The 19,817-nt window shown below is 43.0% G+C and overlaps 3 protein-coding genes and 1 long non-coding RNA gene across 11 annotated transcripts; 2 read left to right on the top strand and 2 right to left on the bottom strand.

The window, feature by feature from the left end:
• Positions 1–34: 34 nt before the first annotated feature.
• LOC112495336 lies at positions 35–10,061 on the top strand. 5 transcript variants are annotated; one of them, XR_003061740.1, is made up of 8 exons: positions 35–805; positions 868–973; positions 1,126–3,632; positions 3,712–3,932; positions 4,024–4,564; positions 4,669–4,885; positions 5,033–5,364; positions 5,427–10,061. It is a non-coding gene; the product is annotated as an uncharacterized LOC112495336 (long non-coding RNA). The 5 variants fall into 5 exon arrangements; XR_003061742.1 differs by having other exon boundaries at positions 35–973; positions 5,033–5,246; positions 5,319–5,364; XR_003061744.1 differs by having other exon boundaries at positions 35–973; positions 5,427–6,289; positions 6,420–10,061.
• A 234-nt stretch (positions 10,062–10,295) lies between these two features.
• LOC107274408 (engulfment and cell motility protein 1) lies at positions 10,296–14,539 on the bottom strand. The gene is made up of 4 exons (XM_025091398.1): positions 14,309–14,539; positions 12,450–14,238; positions 12,069–12,354; positions 10,296–11,998 (listed from the first exon to the last, which is right to left on the bottom strand). The coding sequence occupies exons 2-4, from the start codon at positions 14,199–14,201 to the stop codon at positions 11,826–11,828; spliced, it is 2,211 nt and encodes a 736-aa protein (XP_024947166.1). The 5' UTR covers positions 14,202–14,238; positions 14,309–14,539; the 3' UTR covers positions 10,296–11,825.
• Positions 14,540–14,835: 296 nt separating this feature from the next.
• Positions 14,836–16,070, bottom strand: LOC107273983 (protein dpy-30 homolog). 4 transcript variants are annotated; one of them, XM_025091404.1, is made up of 4 exons: positions 15,917–16,020; positions 15,741–15,814; positions 15,305–15,327; positions 14,836–15,235 (listed from the first exon to the last, which is right to left on the bottom strand). In XM_025091404.1, the coding sequence occupies exons 1-4, from the start codon at positions 15,930–15,932 to the stop codon at positions 14,974–14,976; spliced, it is 375 nt and encodes a 124-aa protein (XP_024947172.1). In that variant the 5' UTR covers positions 15,933–16,020; the 3' UTR covers positions 14,836–14,973. The 4 variants fall into 4 exon arrangements, 3 of the variants coding, with proteins under 3 accessions (XP_024947172.1, XP_024947175.1, XP_015608182.1); XR_001539385.2 differs by lacking the exon at positions 15,305–15,327 and having other exon boundaries at positions 14,836–15,216; positions 15,677–15,814; positions 15,917–16,031; XM_025091407.1 differs by lacking the exon at positions 15,305–15,327 and having other exon boundaries at positions 15,917–16,070.
• A 155-nt stretch (positions 16,071–16,225) lies between these two features.
• LOC107274412 (nucleolar GTP-binding protein 1) lies at positions 16,226–19,035 on the top strand. The gene is made up of 8 exons (XM_015753537.2): positions 16,226–16,386; positions 16,585–16,859; positions 16,938–17,175; positions 17,255–17,752; positions 17,834–18,127; positions 18,193–18,471; positions 18,551–18,694; positions 18,777–19,035. Exons 1-8 carry the CDS (start codon positions 16,339–16,341, stop codon positions 18,930–18,932), a joined length of 1,932 nt encoding a protein of 643 aa, XP_015609023.1. The 5' UTR covers positions 16,226–16,338; the 3' UTR covers positions 18,933–19,035.
• Positions 19,036–19,817: the final 782 nt, after the last annotated feature.

Raw genomic sequence — 19,817 nt, 5'->3', positions numbered from 1 at the left:
GGGGGGGGGGGGGGGGGGGAGAAATTGCCATCCTTAGAGGAAGAACTTGATAGATGGCAGACAGGGGGATGATCCCGTCAAACGATTCAATCGGCTGACAGTTTAAATATTTGCGAAAATGAAAAAAAAAAGTGTAAAACATATAAAAGCTCAGAGGGGATGTTACCGGAAGGTGATTAAATTACTTACTCATACTCTCGTTAAAACAATGTCAGCCGGTACGGCAAGGTAGCAACTTCCATGGCAACGGTATTCAGGTGGAAAGAGCTTCTCCCTTGTTAGCATTTAATTGAGAACTTTGCGAGATGTAGGTCTGCACGTAACGACCGACCGACCGACGGCCTTGTTTAAATATTTTAATAATCTCTTGTATTTTGTATAGGAATTGAAATATTCGAGCGCTCTGAATCCAGAAGGAGCGAAGCAACCTGCCAAACCTGTAATTCGCACCCACACCTATCTTCGTTCTAACCCTATCCACCCTTAGTATGTACTCTCTCAGTTACTCGCTTACTCGTTAACCAGTCTCAGGCCCTCTATCTCTTATCTCGCGACAACGCGATAAAAGCGTTACACAGATTGCTCGGATGCGAACGTGGCTTAAGGTTTCTTGCTAGGAGACGCCCCAGGGTGATGCAACCGCAGTGGCAGCTGCAGCTGCAACGGACTCGCAAAACTTCTCTGCCTGGAGAAATACACACAGTTAAGCACTAGGGGAATCGTAGAGTAAGTAAATGAGAAATAAGGATCCCATGAGAGAGAGGGAGAGAGAGAGAGAGAGAGAGAAGGAGAGGAAATTACTAAGGTAAAGCTGTATTAGGTACAGAATAGAAAATTTGTAAAATTTAATTTAAAATCAATTTTCAGATGCCTATTGATAGTTAACAAGAGATATTGAACGATGAAAAATTGATCAGGACCATCTAACAATTTTCAGAAGCTTATACCAAGGATCTTTTATGATGATAACAAGGTATTCGTTCGTTAATTAATTATTTATTAATTCAGATCAAACATATCAATCTGTCTAGACAACATTGTATGCCTCGTCGATCCTTTAGACATCTTAACAATTTCTATTTCCAAATTGCTGTTTTGGTAAATATCTTGGGAATCGTGTTTCAGAGCAGCTGCATTGCGACTGCGGTGTGTCAGCCATCTCCGCACAGGATTGCGGCTTGGACTACATGTTTATATAACGTCCACGAGTGTACACTGTACAGTAGCTACTCTGCCTGTTTGGTGTTTGCAGTTACTCAGTGCAAGAGACTGTATTGTGTAAGGGGAAGACACTTAATGAATGCCGGCACGTGGCTACACATTACCATCCCCCGTGATGATCATTTGACGCAAAGTGCATTGGAATGAATTGAGACACGCCCTATGCAAAAAATTGTTCTAATTATACATAGGTCATTTTTAAAAAGTTTAGTCAGTAGTAGAGTAATTGGATTATAGCCAGACCGGTAGCATGGGGTTGGGGGCGTATTGAGAAATATGAAGCAAAGTCATTTGGGGTGGAGAAGTAAAATCGGAAATGAAGGGCGAGAACTTTTTCGTCGAACGTTCTCCTGGAGTGGTCGATGGGTGGGGGGGTTAAGGGTAGGTGACACGGTTTCACCATTATCGGGTGTTTACGATGAGGGATGTAGGGGTGTACGACGACGAGGCACGAGGGTCGCATCGTCGGAGAGCTCACCCGCTCCGCATAATAACTAGCTACAACGCATTTACATTTTAATACGACCCACCTACCTCCCACCAACCCTTTCCTGCAATTCCCTTCGTGTACCTTCGTCTAACTCCGTTGTATCCTGAATGAGCTGCTATCGATACCTGGGGGATCTGACCATTTAGAATTCCAACACCATCCGAAACTGTAACCCATACAGGGTAGTTACAGGGTTCATTGAACACCCATCCTGTTCACCAGGTCCAAGAAACCTTCTAGAAGTTGGTACAAAAGAGGCCAAAGAAGTCCAGTCGTTTAACGACGCGCCATTTTTATTTTGCCCTCAATGTCGAAGCTTCGAAGCCAATCGATCTAAGAAATTACTCTACGACCCTTACAGACCCTCAGGAGCCTCCCCTGGGTGCCTCTCGTCAGCTACTGGCCGCTACGATCCGAAACAATCGGGCCGCTCCCGACCGTCGGCCATTCTATGATATATGACGTCATTATAGTAAGACCTTGAGAAACAGATGGGTTCTACCTTCTTCATCCAGGACGTCGAGTACACGGATTTCATTGAGGACATCTACGAGGAACGAGTGTACAAAGGATTTCTGAATAGTAAAGTAACCAGCTGTAACCGGAAGTGGAAGGTGTAATCGGAACATGGAGAACGAGCAACCTGAGAGCCAGTGGGAGATGTCCATTAAGATAGGCCGATGTGTTTAACGGCGAATTCAAATGTCGACGACGATGTTCCCCAGGGTGAGGCGAGGGTAGGTACTCGACGCCAGAGAGAAAATATTGCAATTGTTTCGGAGGCGTGTTTTATGGGGTTTTTGTCAGCAAATAAAATGCCTACGGTCTGACTATTTTCCCCACGATGCCCTACTTCACTTTACCGGGATTGTAACATTTACAAAAGATATAGAATACCTATAATGTATATGCTATATATGACATAGCTATAGTCTGTAACGTAGATATATAATAAGAGTACAGTGTAAGGCTACGCTGTACTATATAGTATATAAGCCAATAAGTCCTCTATACGATATAGAATATAGTATAGGTGTACAGGGTATATTATATTGGTGGGAGGATCGAGCATGGACTACAGACTACGTAGAAGGGTCGCTAGATATAATGGTGATTTATTAGGTGGGGAATTCCAATTCGCCATTGATTTACGGCTTTACGGAATCGCGTAAATATCTTCAATTTCCCACTCCAGGCTGTTCGACTTAAATGGAATTCGCGAATCATTGAGACACTTGACACTCCAGACACGAAGATCCACGTTAGAGCCTGAATCTTGTCGACGAAGCCATTTTCGAGTCCTCAATCGAGTATTTATCAAAGTTCCAGCCCCAGTCGCTGGAGCCCCATTCTTTTACGTCCTATGCTAATTATCCGCACCATCGACTTCAGGAATGTCCTCCTTCACTTGCCAGGACGAAATTACTCCAGGATGACTAGTGGATGTCAAACTACCCTTCCTGTACTATGGATACCCTATATTGGTAAGGATCTCGCGCAGACTGGGCAATGTTCCTGGCAACCATAAGTAAGCAACGGCAACTGGGAGACGAGACGCTCTCCTTCATGAAAATATTAGTCTGACAACTGTGAGTTATGCCCGGGCAAGGTATTATTCCGAACAAGGGATGGCATGGCCGCTATCTGATTCTGTTATCTCGGCGCCGTATGCTATTCTGGCTCCGTGGCGAAATAAACGGCCCGTAGAATACTTATTCTTGAGAATAGCAAGCCAGTAGAGGATATCCTGGGTCCCGTTCATCAGGTCCATCAAGGAGTCCAAATTGGAATTTTGGATTCCTAGGTTTACCCTGTTACCCTTAAGCTTCTTACTACTGTCCTTGGTCCAATTGTGGTACGACCTTATTTGGGATAATAAAAAAGGATGACTGTGCCGAAGACTAAGGGGTGAATTGTCCCCGTGAGTATTTCTGTATGACAATATTATGCTACCATTGACTCTTTTTTAGTTTTCTATTCTCTGTTATATATACGTCTAGGTCCTATTGGGTATGGTAGCACGTGCACATAACTCAAGCTAGGATCAAGGAAGAGGACCCACCCAGGAGTCTGCTTAATACCCACAAATTATAAATAATGATGCAACGAGGAATAGCACTGCCACAAATCAACGTTTACCGTAATTCCTTTGCCTCTTACGCTCCTGGGATTAAGCGGTTCTCGCAGTCTGCTGAAAAGAAAGTAAAATGAGTAAAAATGGGTAAGAGCAGCAGCCACTGTGCGGTTACCGTTAGTTCTGCAACAGGAATTCTCTTCTCCTCTTAATCTCCTCCATATTCTCTGGTTCGCAGGATATTCAAAGTCCAAAATGGCCATCGTTAATGTCCCGGAGTCGAAAAGGATTTCTGATGGCTGCGGCAAGTCTTCGCCAAGGAGATAACGGAAGGAAAAGTCCGAAAATGACATCGAATGTTCTTGCGATGCCTTTTTACGATAACGAATGTCTCCAGAAGACCTCGGCGAGGTCGACCCCGTCTTCCACGTCCCGCCAGTGGTCGTAGACGTTGCTAAGTTTTCCCAAAGTGGAGAACAAGGCCGTCAAACAGATTGAAATCAACGGACGGAGCGAGCAACTTCTTCTTCCTTTGGGAGAGGACGGAGCCAGATCTGAAATGAAAATCTGCGGGCAAGGAGGGCCTGGAGAATTGCTCGAGGAAAGCTATTGTTCGTAGGCCGAAGAAGAAGCTGAGTCTCGAAGGAATGAACGGAACAAGGAAAGAATAATTCCACAGAAGAGGGTTTCAGTCCCATTTTCTGGAGTTCAATCTATTAGCATCTTCGCTTCGCTGTTTCTACCCTTAGAAAGGAGCCTTTAAAAGGCCATCATCAGAGGTCAGTAGCAACTTCTGATAATTTACTAAAGAGCTCAGTACTACTAACAAGATCAGTAAGAGCCTGTACAGCTACCAAGAATAACAAATTTACTAAATTTCCAGAAAGCAATTCAAGAAAAAGAAATTCAATCATTCACCATCAATTTCGCGATTTCTCCACGTGGCTGATACCAATCCCATTCATGCGGTCGCTATGTGTTCACTGGGAGATTACTGCAGTGAGAAATATATAATAGAGACGGTGACATGGCGAGGCGATAAAGCGTAATGCCAACCTAGGAAGAGGAGAGGTCGGCTGTTGGCCAGGAACGCGCTGGATGTAGGTACCTAATTCATGTTTGATGATCGTACCGCACGTACTACACATCCCGCACGTCCCAGGAGGCTGCGATATTGCGCTAAACCGAGCAATTACTGCCCGTAATCTGGCTAATAGAATTCCAATATGTGTGCCAATTGAACGCAGTCTAGGTGCAGTGGACTAGCAGACTAGGAGTCGAGCAACGGAGCAGGTGAGCCTAGCTGGTACGCGCGACTGGGGAAAGCCCTGACATGGTTCCACCATTAACCACGGCCACGGGGCTCACCCTGAGCTATAGTCAGGACTTTCGGGGTGAGTCTAGAGAGCCTGATGTCAGGGTATACAGATGCTAGGAGAGAATGATGGAGAAAAGGGAAAGGTAACAGGATCCCTCCTGCCCCCCTCTCTATGTATCCTCCATATGCACTGTATATACATATTTATTGTCCAGCTATCAGAGGCTACACAAGGTACACACACCATACATGCAGTTATAGGTACGTTCCTGCGAACGCATCACCCCACTTGACACGCTTTTACCATTATGCTCTGTTTATAGTACATATAACGCATCGGGGATAGAAGTGTCTACCGTTGTTAACGGGAAAATCCCAGCTCAGCCTCGGATGGTCCTGCGCACGTCCTCTTCCTCCAGGATAGAAAAATCTCTCGTGTGGAATGGGAAACGGCCTAACCTTCTATTTGCCGCGTGTCCTTGCTATAGATGGAAAAGAAATCAGATATAGGAAAGCCCTCTGGTCGACCCCCTGGCCCCCTCCATCCCAGGGTTTAACATAATCGAATAACAAATAGCACGGAGATGTGCATCTGCTCCGAGGAGAGAGAACAAAAGAGAAAGAGAGAATTCAGCCGGCGATGCCTACGTGAGTGTACTCCGGGACTCGCTCACTTTCACTCGGAATTGAAGAACTGAAGAAGAGAGTGCAGCAGTGAGTACCGTAGAATCGAAGAAATGCTAAGAGCTGGAAGGAGTATGCGAAGGAACGCGACATTCGAGAAAATTGGCAAGGAAATACGTTTCTCCCAGTGATATTACACGCTTCTACGGAATCCACGTCCGAGACTGAGAATGGACTCTCGTGAGGCTGATATATATATTTATACCTACGTCATATATTACACCTACGACTTATCTGTGAGAAGGAGAGACAAAGAGAGAGACTCAGCATGCTCCTGGCGACATACTACTATCTATGAAGCAGGAAGAGCGATTCTCTCTCTCACTCTACATAGCTTGAATCCTCAATAGAGAAGTGGATGGGGATGCTGAAGGGTAGGCAAGGGAAATGGTTGTCGGTGCTGGGAACTCCGATACGAAGATTGGGTTAAATGGCGTGGGATAACCCCTCGTTACGCATTCATAGAAACTCTTCCACGACTGCGGCTACCTAACTTGACGCCGTATGTATATGCTATATATATATATAGCATACGTATATATAATTCCGACAGAGTTGGCCAGCGCAATGGAAAATATTGCGCGCAAGGCTATAGATGTTATTTTCCCCTTGAAATTATTATCATTCTCCAGCGCGATGACCTCATTCAGGGTATCAGGAGTACGAGCGAGACGAAAGGAAGGTGCAGGCGCCAAGCGTAATCGGTTCGAGTAGAAGTAAATGGCAATTGAGGCAACCGACGGTGGATAATAAACGGGCCTCGGTCTAAATGTGGGACGATCCCCAGGGCGTTCTTGGAAAATTAAAAAAAAAGGAGCCTCACTGAGCGACGCTCGGTCCTGTACAGGGTACACCGTGGAAGAAGAACGAGGAACATGAGGATGACCAGACGGGAAGTTGGAGGGACGCAGAGAAGGACCAAGGGGAATGAAGTGGGGGCGGGGAAAGGATGAGGTCGCGTCTCGTTAATTGAACGGAGGGTGCGATGCCGCGAACGGCAAGGATTCTCAGCAAACCAAGGGTAAAATGAAGGCGAGTCCTCGACCACAGAATTGCCTCAATCTCGTCGACCTGAAATGCGAGGTCCTGTTGTTCCCGATGTTACGGGACATCGAGGACGACCGTCCCCCCTTCAACGATCAGCGTCGACCCACTCTCCAACCCTCATCTGCACTTCTCCATTGCGTTCTGGGAGCCAGAGGAATTTTTATTGTCATTTCGTACCACAATCCTTTTCATTAGAATTTACTTGTATGTATACACAGAATGGGCTATTTTATATATGTATATATATATATATTTGTGAAGTGTGATTTTTCGACTCACGGCCGCAAAGCGACTCCAGCTACCGATTTAGATAGTCTAGATGTACCGAGTTTTTCGGCAGAGGAGAGGACCCGACGGAGACGTCTCCGCGGACCGACGCCCCGCTGACGATAGGCACAAAGGGCTGTAGAGCGGGAGGAGATATAGTCTTGTTACGGTTAAGGGCCGGGGAGAAACACCCTGACCCAAGTTCAGGATGTTGAAGGAGCCGTGGAGGATCTCCAAGAGTTACGGACCGATTCGCTAAGGAATGCTCTCGATTTAGTTTAAAGGGACGATTCGAGGGAGAGGGTAAGGGTTTACACGCTATAAGGATTTCGACCAATCAAAATGTTTAGTTCTCAAATTTGACTATTGTCAAGCTGGTTCGCGCTCCCGGACTATTTGTTTATAGTTTTTATAACTCTGTTTCCTATACGGTACAGGTGGATCTCGAAATATCCAGAAAATTCTATAGATTCTCTGAGTGTGTTCCGGAGGTGTAGTGTTGTGCCCACGTGAGTGTCCTCTGGATACGGTTCTCGGCCTTTTCGGATTAGCTGCACCAGCTCCGGTGAGTACTCCGAATATATTAATTGGTGAAGGGATTTCGATTTGATAATTCCGTTACGTTCTCTATCCGTTGCCCTCTGTTTTCGGCACTATTTACCTAACGCTTACTCCGACCTTCTCTACCTCAGCCCTTGCAGCCTGAGCGGCCGTGCATTTCCGTAACCGTTCATTCCAATTCGTGCATCCAGTCGAGTTTGCTGATTTCGCGCGTCCCCAAAAATCGACACGACCCGTTAAGCTACCGTCTCTTCTGCTAGGTTTCATCGGAGCTCTCGTTTTGCCGGAGTTGAGACTGTTCCACCTGAACTCCCAGGTCATACCGGCTCGTCAGTTCCCGGTTGAAACAAAAATTGGCTGGTGCCCGTCTGGCATGCGGATGCGTGGACGAAGGGTGGACGGTCGAAGGTGACGTAGGTTACCTCTCGGATTTTCGGTATCGGTGTAAAGTTGCGAAAATACGTTACGATGTATATAAAAGTTTTCTTATAAAGTTTAAATATTTAAGCCACTCAGAAGGGCGGCGACCAATTTGTTCCCAGTCGTTCCCATTGTGCTTGCTTTGAATCTTCCGTACCAGTGACGTCACCGGAGTGCACAAGACCGAAAGTACATCAACCACTGACTCCGTCTCGTCTATTATCCCTATTCCAGTACTACTGATATGTACTAGTTCCAGTTGTATGGTGGCAACGTAGTACTACCGCGAAAGGTCCAAGCAGTTCCACGTGAACGTACTCGTAACCTGCAGATAGAATCCCCAGTATCGAGGTTCGCTAGAACGAACACGTAGATAGTCATCCGGGTATTTCTCGAGAAACTAAAGTAATTTCACGGAACCGCTAAACGTAAACAGCCGTTAGGAGGGTTTGCCCGTAGCGAGTGTACGAGACATTTTCGAGGCTGACGCCGACGTCCTAACACTGCAAAGGGACAAAAGGGTCCGAGGAAACCTTTGGGTTTCCCTTTATCGTATATTTGAGGGAGAAAATGGCCACGTGTATAAGTCGTTAACAGCAAGAGACTAGGTACTTCAATACCTTCCCCTGCCTCCTATGTTTCGCCCTTCATTCTTACTCCCACCGAAATCCACCTTCTTCGTTACACACTCACCCTTATACTTAACCTTTGACCTCGCGCTGCAGCACGTGCCCACGAATCAGCCCTACGTAATTTTTAGTTTCATTAGAGCTCAGCGTGGAAATATCACGATTTTCAGTAAGCCGGAAATATGACGGCTAAGGCTGGTAAGTGGAGGAGTCGGAGGAGAAGGTAGTAAGCGAAAAGTCAAGAAATAAGAAAAAGTCGATATTTCCGAGAACTTAAAAATTAACGATACTTTTTCGAGAACCTTTGGCATTCTCGGCACAGGGAAATGGATTTCACGGTATCGTAATCCTATTATACCCCCCGGCTCCCGCCAGCGTCCCCTTGGACCAATACCTTTCTATATTAATAATAACAATAATCAAATCGAAAACGAACATTTTCAATCTAACCTCAGAACTCGGAATTCTTAATACTTTTTGTCGATTACTCAAGCTCTTCATTGGTTTAGCAACCTTTTATTTAGCTTCCTAGAGTATTTCCCTTAATACGATCAGAATGATGGTAAAAGATCTCATCCCAAGGGTGGCGGTATATCCGACAATGGATATTACGATTGCTGGAACACGGTAGAGGCGCATAAAGGAATGATAGTTATTTTTATGAATAGGCAGGGAATATAAAAGTAATAAGGAAAAGAGCAATGGAGAGAGAAACCCTTAATCTCAACTAATTTCCAAGTAATAACGATCCAATGGGTGTCTTTAGTATTTTGATGATTGAGGGGCTGCAGGGAGAAATCCTGTTTCCTGGTTCCTGGCCTCGTTGCTTGATTCTACTCCAGGTTTCCCCAAGTCGATATCCCAGCTCCCTCGTAGTAGTCCCTCGTTAATTACTAAGGGCTGGGTAATGAGTTTTATTTTTAAGAGGGAGCACAGTGTCTTTGAAGCGTCTCAAAATTCAGTCCAGATTCTCAAGGCAGTAAACAGGTTGTTTAGGTTGGGATAAGAAGACAGATATGGATATATAGAGGCGGAATCCAGTATCCCGGGGGGAAGAAAATATAATGGACCATAACTCAAAGTCGCGCCACTCATTCAAAGACGTTGTATTTTGTCAGCATCCTAAAACCCTTTACATTAAAAAGCATAGAACGACGGGTACCCTCTACCCCGCTTTGTTCGTGACAAGCGACGAGATGGGAGAAAAATGTACGATATCGTTTCGAATAAAAGGGATCTGTTTTTTTTTTTAAATCCAATTTACAAGTATTTACTCTCCATATTGTCACTGTATATTTATGTCCGGGACTGTATTATAATTTATTAATGTACATGGAGAAAGTTTAATGACATTAAGTTACGCAATCAATCTTTCGACATAATGCTACCCTGTCTGCCAATCAGACTTTCCGAATTTCCGACAATTTACTGCTGAATTGCTTTCGATTTCTCTCCCTCTTTCTCTTCTGCTTCTGCGCCAGTCGGACGATGACGCAGTCACTGGGTTATTTGTAGGACGGGTCTGTTTTGAAAGATTTTTCTTCGATCTTATGGGTTTTTTTTTTTTTTTTTTTTTTTTTTTAAATAAAAAATTGATGAGTTCTTTGACGCTACTTTGGAAAATGGCAGCTTCGTCGCAATGTTACTTCACGAAATGTAATTACGAACGTCTTGCAACTCGTTGAAATTGAAGGGTGCACTCTCGGTTTGCGTAATAATCTTAAACGAGCGCGTTAAATAACGGCTGGAGGTTTCAAAGTGGTAGCTCGTGGGTGGTAAGGAGAGAAGGAAGTAGGGAAAGAGACTGGATGGATGCTGAAGAAGTGAGTGAGGAAGTAGGGAAAGAGAGTGAAACGGAAAAGAAAGTAGAAGAAGGAGAGAGGAGGAACACCCTACTTTCGTTTCAGACAATAACAATTGCGCTCGTTATTATCCTCCGTTTTGTATGGAAATTTGTAAAATGGGAAGTGGTGGTATACATTGGCTGTACATGTAGAATACGTTTGAGAGGATAAGAAGAAAGGGAGAGAGAGAGAGAGAGAGAGGGACGAAACAGAATTACTGTAATCTACAATGAAAAATCTTGTCGTTCGTTAGATGAGTTTTTACCAAGAGAAATACTTTTGAGCTGTGTCGATTCCAGATTTTCATTGTTGGAAATATACGACAGGGAATTGGACATATGTGACTCCAAGGTAGATTGCAATTTCTGTATATAGGATTATTGATCTTTCTGTACCGTAAAATAAATTGAATGTCCATTAATTTACCGATTACATTTAATTGCCACGAGTTAAATTGTTGTCCCAATTAAAATCGACAGGACGGGGATGGCTCATTAGAATTTATTGTTTGGTAATTGGACTAACTGTTTATGCAGCTAGCGTATCGCGTCGACAAATGAAAATGAAAACTTGGTGAAAATAGAGGAGGCGACATTCCTGCAGAATCGGATGAAAGTTGGCTGGTTCATCGATTACTTCCATTTTAATTGTCCGAGTTGATTCCACACCATGGGCAGATGTTATTTTGATTTTTGGAGCAGCAGATAGAGCGAGAGAAAAAAGAAGACATAACAAATGAATAATAGCAAAGGCAAGACTGTTTTGTGAGAGGACGTAATAAGGGTCAAAGGTATAAAAGCTAGGATGTATAGGACTAGAAATGGGGTAAGGCAAAGGGGACCGATGAACCTATAGAAAGAGGCTGTATATCAGGAGGGAGAATTGAAATTCACAGGAAAGCAGTGCAAAACCCGGCAAAGCGTTTTCTCCGCAAGAACACGAGCATTATTAGCCAATTTAGCATATTCCCGTAGTTACACTTTTATATTAAAGGAGAGAAGGGCGTAGGGGAACTTTCTTCGGCTCTGCATACATCTGAATACAAATGCACGTGTTATTCGCCACCTGGCGCCTTCACATTTTTACAACCCCCGTTCCAGTGCCAGCAACTCCTGGAGCATAGAAAGCTGGAGGAGCTTCAGTAGCGGGAGGGCGACAGCTTTCAGTAACTCTCAAAGAAACGAACGTCTGATATTCAATCTTGGGAAAATCGCCATCCACTGAGCTCCAAATCCCAAATCGGTCGTACACGGTGAATATTTAGTTGGCTTTACGTAGGAGTCTCATTTGCGAACTCATAATTCTCTGGATCCGCTGGTACCGGAGGTGGTTCCAGTGGTATTGGGACGCTGACGTCACCGAGCTCCAATAACTTGAGTCTCACTTCCATGTCCACAATGGTTTCCACATCGTCCCTGAAGGCAAGGCTCTCAACGTTGCGACCTGAAAGGTGTCGAGTAACGATACAGAAGTTATTCGTGGGTCAAGGTTAACCAATAAAGAAATTTAATACCTAAGAGATAGTGTAGGGCGTCCGTCCATATATGGTAGATCTCCCGGGTTGGGGCGATGAAGTCCAGTGAACCTCCTTCGTAAAGGAGCGAAAAAAATAACGCATCCTCTATGAATTTCCGTCCCTTGGAGTGCGGACATCGTTTTCTGGTTGCGAGGCCAGTAGCGGAAGCTATGCTGATTCGTTTCTGAAGACTCGCATAATTATGTACATCCGCATTCCAGTCGCCGTAGATAATAGCGCGCTCGTCCTCAGATAAATGAGCGAACCACCAGTTTTTCGCTTTCTGCAAGAATGTTGATACAAAATGTAGGATTAAATTTTTCAACCAGGATCCTTGGTCAGATGAAATAATAAATTATTTAATTAATCATCCCATACCTTCAAAGTGTCCAAATTCCTTGGGAAAGTATGTCCAACCTTGATGGCGTTCAGTCTTTGCAAAATTACCAGCCTCTCCGCTTCCGGTCGTACACTGTTCCGTATCTCGAGGACACTAGGATGTTCCTGGAGTACCAGCTCAAAAGCATCATTTCGTTCCACCATCCAAGCATCCTGTATCTTAGCTGCACTGATGTCACGCAAGGTGTCAGCCAAGTTGTTCAAGGTAGTGGATCTAGTAGCAAGAGCGTCTTCCAGCTGACGACGTAGAACGGAAAGGGCCACATCATGATCTGCAGGTTCCCTGGCCTTCAAGTCACGTCGAGTACGGCCCAGGGTCCAGACAGCATGGCAGAAGAGTTCCTCGAAGAAGGGATCCCGCGCAGCGAAGAAGATGGGACTGAATCGATCCGAGGTCTGACTGTGTCTAATACCAATATGTAAAACTTCGCATAAAATCTTCACGACGTCCTGAGCTATCCGGGTTATCCCTAAGGTTAACTCAGCCTCCCCCACAGCCAGAACATAACTATCGCGATAACGATTTGAAAAATATTTAAGACAGTCAAGCGCCAAACGACTCACCGGAGCACCGTCGCTACTGAAGCTGCGGGAAAAATGTTTTCTCAAGGCGGGAATTGGTTTGGCCGTAGGCGTTGGCGACGACGGCATATATTGCGGTTCGCAGCCATCGAGACTGATCGTCCAGGATAATCTGGTGGATGATTGACTTGCGGATAAAGATCCTAGATCAGCTAGAAGCGTCTCGGTGCTGGCTGAACGCCAGGATATCCTAGCTGGTTTGATGTCCTCCAGGTCGCAGGATTCTATTTCATCTCGTTCGTTCACATCGAGCATATAATTCAGGACTAACGTCTGCAGTACATGCAGCTGATGAGCCAAGTCGTACTCCAACTGCTTCTGACCTGATCCAAGCACATGTCTGAATATTATCCTACGTGCCTTAACTGTTGATAAAATTTGTAAATCATTATTCCTTCGTTCAGATTCTGCTGAGAGTAACAGTCCGTTCACCATGCCCAAAATGGCAACCTGAACGCCAGGTGATCTTCCTGCAATCAAGTTCAGGGTTTCCCAAGTATTCAATGCTTGTCGCAAGTACCGAGGGTGTTCGTCGTCATTGCCATTAGCAAGTATGAGACACCCTATAGATAACGCTTCACGTAGAGCACTGCTTTCACCCGGACCAGCAATTTCCGCTACCACTCTGTCCAGTCCTAGAAGTCTCATTTTCTTCAAGTGGCCATGCTGCATCGAGAGTCTCAGACAAGCAAGAACCGCAGTGGTTTCAGTTGAACCAGCAGTTCGCAATATATCAATAATCAAGTCGGTACCGCGGATCTCAACGAAGCATCGTGCGAATTCGGGATCCTCGCATGCAGTAGCTAGTTTTGTAATAGCAGCTTTTCTCCGTAAACCAGGACCAGCGTCCCGAATGGCATCTAGAAGAATGTTTGCAGTTGTCTTTGCCGAAAAGACCAGCCGTAATTCAGTCCCGTTTAAGACCTGATCAATCAGATCGGATGTGACGTATTTATTTGCCAGGGTAGGGTCTTCAGCCTTTGGCGATGGTCTGGCGATCTGAAGAGCGTATTTATCCGATTCCGTAGAGAGACCGTGAGCCAAGCATAGTTCTTCTATTATTTGTTCCAATGGATGACTCCTGTCGATTTTCGCCAAGATCTGCTCCTCGCCAATCGCCACGGCGACGGATACTATCGTATCCGTCATGACGCGCGTCCGTCAGCTTACCTTCGTATGTAACGTTCTTCGGTGTAACCCATGTACGAGAGTAACGATGGTTAATTGAGTTTGGTAATATTAAAGCGAAGCAATACCTGTGTACTCCGGTCTAGCTGAGGTCTGACTACTCTAGTTATCAAAAAGATACTGATAAGCAGGCGTAACGAGAAGCGCCGTTTGTGGTTATATCAGTTGCTCGGGGAAGCGAGGAGAACTAAACTGACAATAGCACTGCGATAACGCTTCAGTACCTTATCACTAGCTTGCTTCAATTAACGTGCACTTACACCGAGAAAGCAGTTTCGCTGGATTCATCCAACACACATTTACACAATGTAAATGAGTTTGAAGGCTGTAAGCGATACTTATTTTGATGGCTTAGTAATTATGTCAAAAATTTGTTTTTATTAACACAAATTATAGACTTTTTTATTATTATAAATTGATATTTATATCCTTGCTGCCAAGTTTAGTTTCACGAAAGTATTATAGGTATTATTGATTCAAGCTTGTTTTCTTCTGGGCATAGGTGTATAAAGGCTTTTAGGATCGTTGCTCTAGGAACTCATTGCTTGTTGGAGTACAGAGAGACAGAGTACAAGGTGAGTAAACTGAGAAGATATTATGTAAAAGCTATGTCATCTTTATTTATTTTAAAAAGTATAACGATCAAATATCGTCACCATGTCTCAATTCATGTTCATGAAAAACTCACAAAACAATTTTATTCTCCTCCCACGGTCAACAGTGTAGAATGTGCTTATTGGCTAGTTGGTGGAGACCCACCGTTGTCATATTGGTTCTTGTTTCTTAATAAGTAACCCGCTAGGAAGCTGATGGGATCAGGTGGTCTCTCCTTGGCTAGGCTCGATAGTGCCTGCAGCAAGATGGGCACTACGGTTTGGTCTAAGTACTGCCTGGTAGGTAATGATTGAACCTCGACTCGAGCTTTTTTAGGAGGCACACCCGACAGATCCGAATCCTTGTCCATGGATATTACTTTCTGGAAACAGAACGTATCCCTGTCCACAGATGCTAGATGATGCTGGCTTCTTCATTCTCCTCTGTACATTATACCTCCTGGTACTTACTCCTCGACATTCCTACTGTTAATCTAGACGTTTTGCATTAAGCGTACAAGCGGTGCAAGTCATTTTGAGCATTACCTATCCCACTCGACCAATGAACATTGATACACAAGAAAAACATTCTGTACGCAAAAATCTGAATATACAGCTTTTCGAGTACTTTGAACTTTAAAATTCTTCAATGACGTCTTAATGACAAAATCGCGATTAGTAACAACCATGATAAACAGGGACACGTAAAGGTTAGTTTTAACCAAAAGAACAATGGTTCATAATACGGACCCAAAATGTAAAAGAAATCAATTGATCACGTTACATTAATTAAAAAAATGCGTGAAATGGTAAAAAGATCGTCATGAACAAGCTTGGACTTACACCGCTCGTACCCCAGGCCCCATAATCCAAGGTGGTCGAGAAGGTGTTAGGTTATCTCCCTTACGTGGGCTGTTTCGGACACAACATTGGCGATGGGTTGAGCTGCTACTGCTTCAGTCCTTTCGTCTGTTGTACTTTCTATCATAAAAGTAAATTGATATGTTACGAAGGTACTTGCAGAATTTTATTGAACGCGTAAGGATTAACAAGAAAAATAAAAGTGAAAAATACAGAACATACCACCACCGGACGCCATCGTATCGATCGTATAAACAAACAAGATAGTCAACCAAGCGATGGGATTATGAAAAGTACAAGCTGTTGCGACCGTTGCAAGTAGCAACAACGTCCACGAAGCACACGTGCGCAAGCGATAACATTTCATAAAATTATATCCAGCGCCAGCGTAACTTGTGTTTCTCATGAGAAGTTTGTACTTGATTACTTTACCGATTCGAATAAAGTCATTTTCGTACATTTACAAGTTGAGTTTCCTATCTTGATTAAGTTCAAGGAAAATTATGACGATAGATGGCAGCACATGAACGTTCTACAAATTATATTTCCTTTCAGATCTGCTGCACGTTCACGTGCGGCATGTGGACAGCTTACATTGTCTATTTATTAAGTTTTGTGAATATTGTCAAGACAAGTAACTAAAAATGGCTTTGTATAATTTTAAGAAAATTGCAGTCGTCCCTACTGCAAAGGTGAGTTCTGTTTTTTTACGTTAATTAATAACTGGGCTTAATTGCTAGGTTATAATCATGCAGCTTGTACTGCCTACATGCTATAATTTTCGTGTTTACAACTTTAAATAAATAAATTGAACTTAGTTTTTCGTTTGTTTGGTGATTGGAAACAAATATATTCAATATTTTAAATGTATGCTTCTTATCTTGTTTCAGGACTTTGTCGACATAATCTTGTCAAAGACACAGCGTAAGACACCCACAGTAATTCACAAAAATTACAAAATATCACGTATTCGTGCCTTCTACACGCGCAAGGTTAAATTCACACAACAAAATTTTCATGATCGGCTTAGTCAGATTATTCAAGAATTTCCAAAATTAGATGATGTTCATCCTTTCTATGCAGACTTGATGAACGTTTTGTACGATAAAGATCATTACAAGCTAGCTCTTGGTCAGATCAACACTGCTCGACATCTTATCGATAAGTATGTCACATTGTTTTACAAAATCAAGGTAAATTTTACATAATATCTACAATTTCTCATAATTCCACATTTTTACAGTGTGGCAAAGGATTATGTCCGCTTGTTGAAGTATGGAGATTCCTTATATAGATGTAAACAATTGAAAAAAGCTGCTCTAGGTCGTATGGCTACTATCATGAAAAGGCAGGCTGCTAACTTGACATACCTCGAACAAGTACGGCAGCATTTGGCGAGATTACCCAGCATCGATCCATATACAAGAACCATTATCATATGTGGTTTTCCGAACGTAGGCAAAAGCAGTTTCATAAACAAGGTACTATCCAGAAGCTTTACGAACTAAGATAAATACAAAATATTTTTACTATAACCACAAACATTTAATGTTCATTCAGATTACACGTGCTGACGTGGAAGTGCAACCGTATGCATTCACGACAAAATCCTTGTACGTGGGTCACACGGACTATAAGTATTTGCGTTGGCAAGTGGTTGACACCCCTGGTATTTTGGATCATCCTTTGGAGGAAAGAAACGTTATCGAAATGCAAGCTGTCACAGCACTAGCGCATTTACGAGCAGTAGTACTTTACTTCTTTGACATTTCTGAACAATGTGGTCATTCTATTGAGGAACAAATGAAGCTCTTTGAATCGATAAAGCCGCTTTTCACCAATAAACCCTTGTTGGTCGTTGCCAATAAAGTGGATGTTCTGCGAATGGAAGAACTTCCAACGGAAAAACGTGCAATCCTGGAACCATTAGAGAATAACGAAAATGTCCCCCTTATAGAAATGAGCACCGTAACTGACTTCGGCGTGATGGATGTCAAGACGCAGGCGTGTGAGCGTCTCCTGGCTTTCCGGGTCGACCAGAAAATACGTACAAAGAAGGTACAAATAAATTTCCTACCCATTACAATACTCAACTCATTATACTTAGACATTAAATTTATCATAACAATTGAATTATAGGTTGAAGGAGTCTTAAATCGTCTTCACGTAGCAATGCCTACAGCAAGAGATACTAAAGTACGTGCACCATGTATACCAGAATCTGTATTACTGAAAAAGCAAGCTGCTGCAGCTAAAGCAGAAAAGGCAATAAAACGTAAACTGGAACGTGAAATAGAAGAAGAGTTAGGTGACGATTATGTCTTAGACTTGAAGAAAAACTATGACATTGAGGGTGACCAGAAGTATGATATTATACCAGAAATATGGGAAGGACACAATGTGGCTGATTATATTGATCCCGACATCTTTGAGGTACAACATTTTAAGAATCTTTTTAAAAATATTTACAAGCACTAACCAATTTACCTTTATTTCAGAAACTCAATGCACTGGAGAGAGAAGAAGAATTACGCGAAGAAGCTGGTGTCTACGATTACAAGATTCCAGAGTTGACAGAGACCATGAAAGAGATAGAACAACTGGCTCGACAGATCCGCGACCGCAAGGCAATAATGAAGGACGAAGCCCGCATTACAAAAGCTTCCACAAAACCAGTCATGCCGCGAACAGCAGGTGCTAAAGTCCGTGATCGTTCAGTATCGAAATTGCGAGAACAAATGGAAGATCTTGGTGTCGATATGGAAGACACTGAAGAAGTGAGTCTTTTTATGTCACTTAATAACTATGCCCTGTACATGATTTCACTGCAATGTACCCTTGTTTTACTGTTCTCAGGCACATTTCACAAAGACCAGAAGTCGATCTAGATCTTTGTCTCAGCCAGCGAGGAAGAGGATGCGCCTGCAATCCGAGTCTCAATCAAGAGCTAGAAGCAGTTCACGACCAGCAAGAGATGACATGGGTGTGAAGGATACTGCGGTAAGACTAAAAGCTATTTATAAATCGTTCTATCCTGTTTTTATTAATATATGTAAAATTTATGTAAATATCTTGTTTACAGATGAAATCCAAGCTGAAGAATATAGCACACAGGGCTATCAGAAAGAAGGTAGCAAAGAAGGGTCTCAAGGGTGAAGCTGATAGATTTATCGGTACAAAAATGCCAAGGCATTTATTCTCTGGCAAACGTGGTGTTGGCAAAACAGACAGAAGATAAGACCTTCATTTTACATCTTACTTCTTACTTCCAATCTCTTGTCCTGTCAAGATGCACATACATCGTATGCAGTTTTGGACTGCAAATACATAAAAAGAGTTTACATGTGTCATGCTCAATAAATTGGAGCCTAATCGCTCGGCGCAGACAATACTTTATTTAATTTACTATCCTTGACAAATATTAAAAAGATGTAAAATACCAAACCTATGCAATTTTTTTAGATTTCAAAATAACTAATAATAAAAATCAAAAACTCGCAGAATATACGGAGTAGATAAAAATTGAATTGAAATTGTAGAATATCGAAAATAAATTACGTTCAGATTGAAATATGAAGAAATAAGTGTTTGGAACATTAAAGTAATTAATTAAATCAATAAAGTAAAATATTACACTTAGAAATCGGAAATTCTGGCCAAACATATTTAGAAGTACTGGAAATTGCCGAAAATTGTGTGCGCGCAACATCGTCGCGCAGGATTCGGAAAGTGGGAGCAGGCGGAGAGTGGGGGGAGCGCTCGAGGCAGTGCCCGAACTCAGAGCGCTCATTCATCCTTGAGCCGGTCTCCTATACTGGTCTCTTGGAATTACCTCTCTCATCCATTTCCAATATTATTCTTTTTCTACACTTATTTTTTCTTTACTTCCTTATTTCTTTATATTTCATTCTTTACTTTCTTATTTATTTCTTCCCTTATTTCTTCTCTAGTTTTATACCCCCATTCCTTACTTTTCTGCATTTTAACCTCTTAAATTTTATCTTCCTTTATAACTTCTCGTTTTACTCTGTTCTCTCCCTCTTTACATTGTGCTTGTCTTACTTTTCCTATATGTATTTCATCTTTACTTCCTTATTTCTTTATATTTCATTCTTTACTTTCT

This window comes from Cephus cinctus, unplaced genomic scaffold, assembly GCF_000341935.2.
Source record: "Cephus cinctus unplaced genomic scaffold, Ccin1 Ccin1_scaffold0093, whole genome shotgun sequence".
NCBI classification, from domain to species: domain Eukaryota; kingdom Metazoa; phylum Arthropoda; class Insecta; order Hymenoptera; family Cephidae; genus Cephus; species Cephus cinctus.
The sequence above is the reverse complement of the archived record's forward strand: the minus strand, read 5'-3'. Positions and strand labels throughout refer to the sequence as shown.

Bases quoted from the DNA above. Each gene is read 5' to 3' on its own strand.
- LOC107274408 (XM_025091398.1), bottom strand. From the start codon at position 14,201: ATGACGGATACGATAGTATCCGTCGCCGTGGCGATTGGCGAGGAGCAG. The intron at 12,355-12,449 runs GTATGGGATGAT...ACATTCTTGCAG, and splicing joins GGAATTTGGACACTTTGAAG to AAAGCGAAAAACTGGTGGTT. The intron at 11,999-12,068 runs GTATTAAATTTC...GACACCTTTCAG, and splicing joins CGCCCTACACTATCTCTTAG to GTCGCAACGTTGAGAGCCTT.
- LOC107273983 (XM_025091404.1), bottom strand. The intron at 15,328-15,740 runs GTAAGGGAGATA...CAAAACGTCTAG, and splicing joins TTGTGTCCGAAACAGCCCAC to ATTAACAGTAGGAATGTCGA. The intron at 15,236-15,304 runs GTAAGTACCAGG...ATCTGTGGACAG, and splicing joins AACAGTAGGAATGTCGAGGA to GGATACGTTCTGTTTCCAGA.
- LOC107274412 (XM_015753537.2), top strand. From the start codon at position 16,339: ATGGCTTTGTATAATTTTAAGAAAATTGCAGTCGTCCCTACTGCAAAG. The intron at 17,753-17,833 runs GTACAAATAAAT...ATTGAATTATAG, and splicing joins AGAAAATACGTACAAAGAAG to GTTGAAGGAGTCTTAAATCG. The intron at 18,472-18,550 runs GTGAGTCTTTTT...TACTGTTCTCAG, and splicing joins ATATGGAAGACACTGAAGAA to GCACATTTCACAAAGACCAG.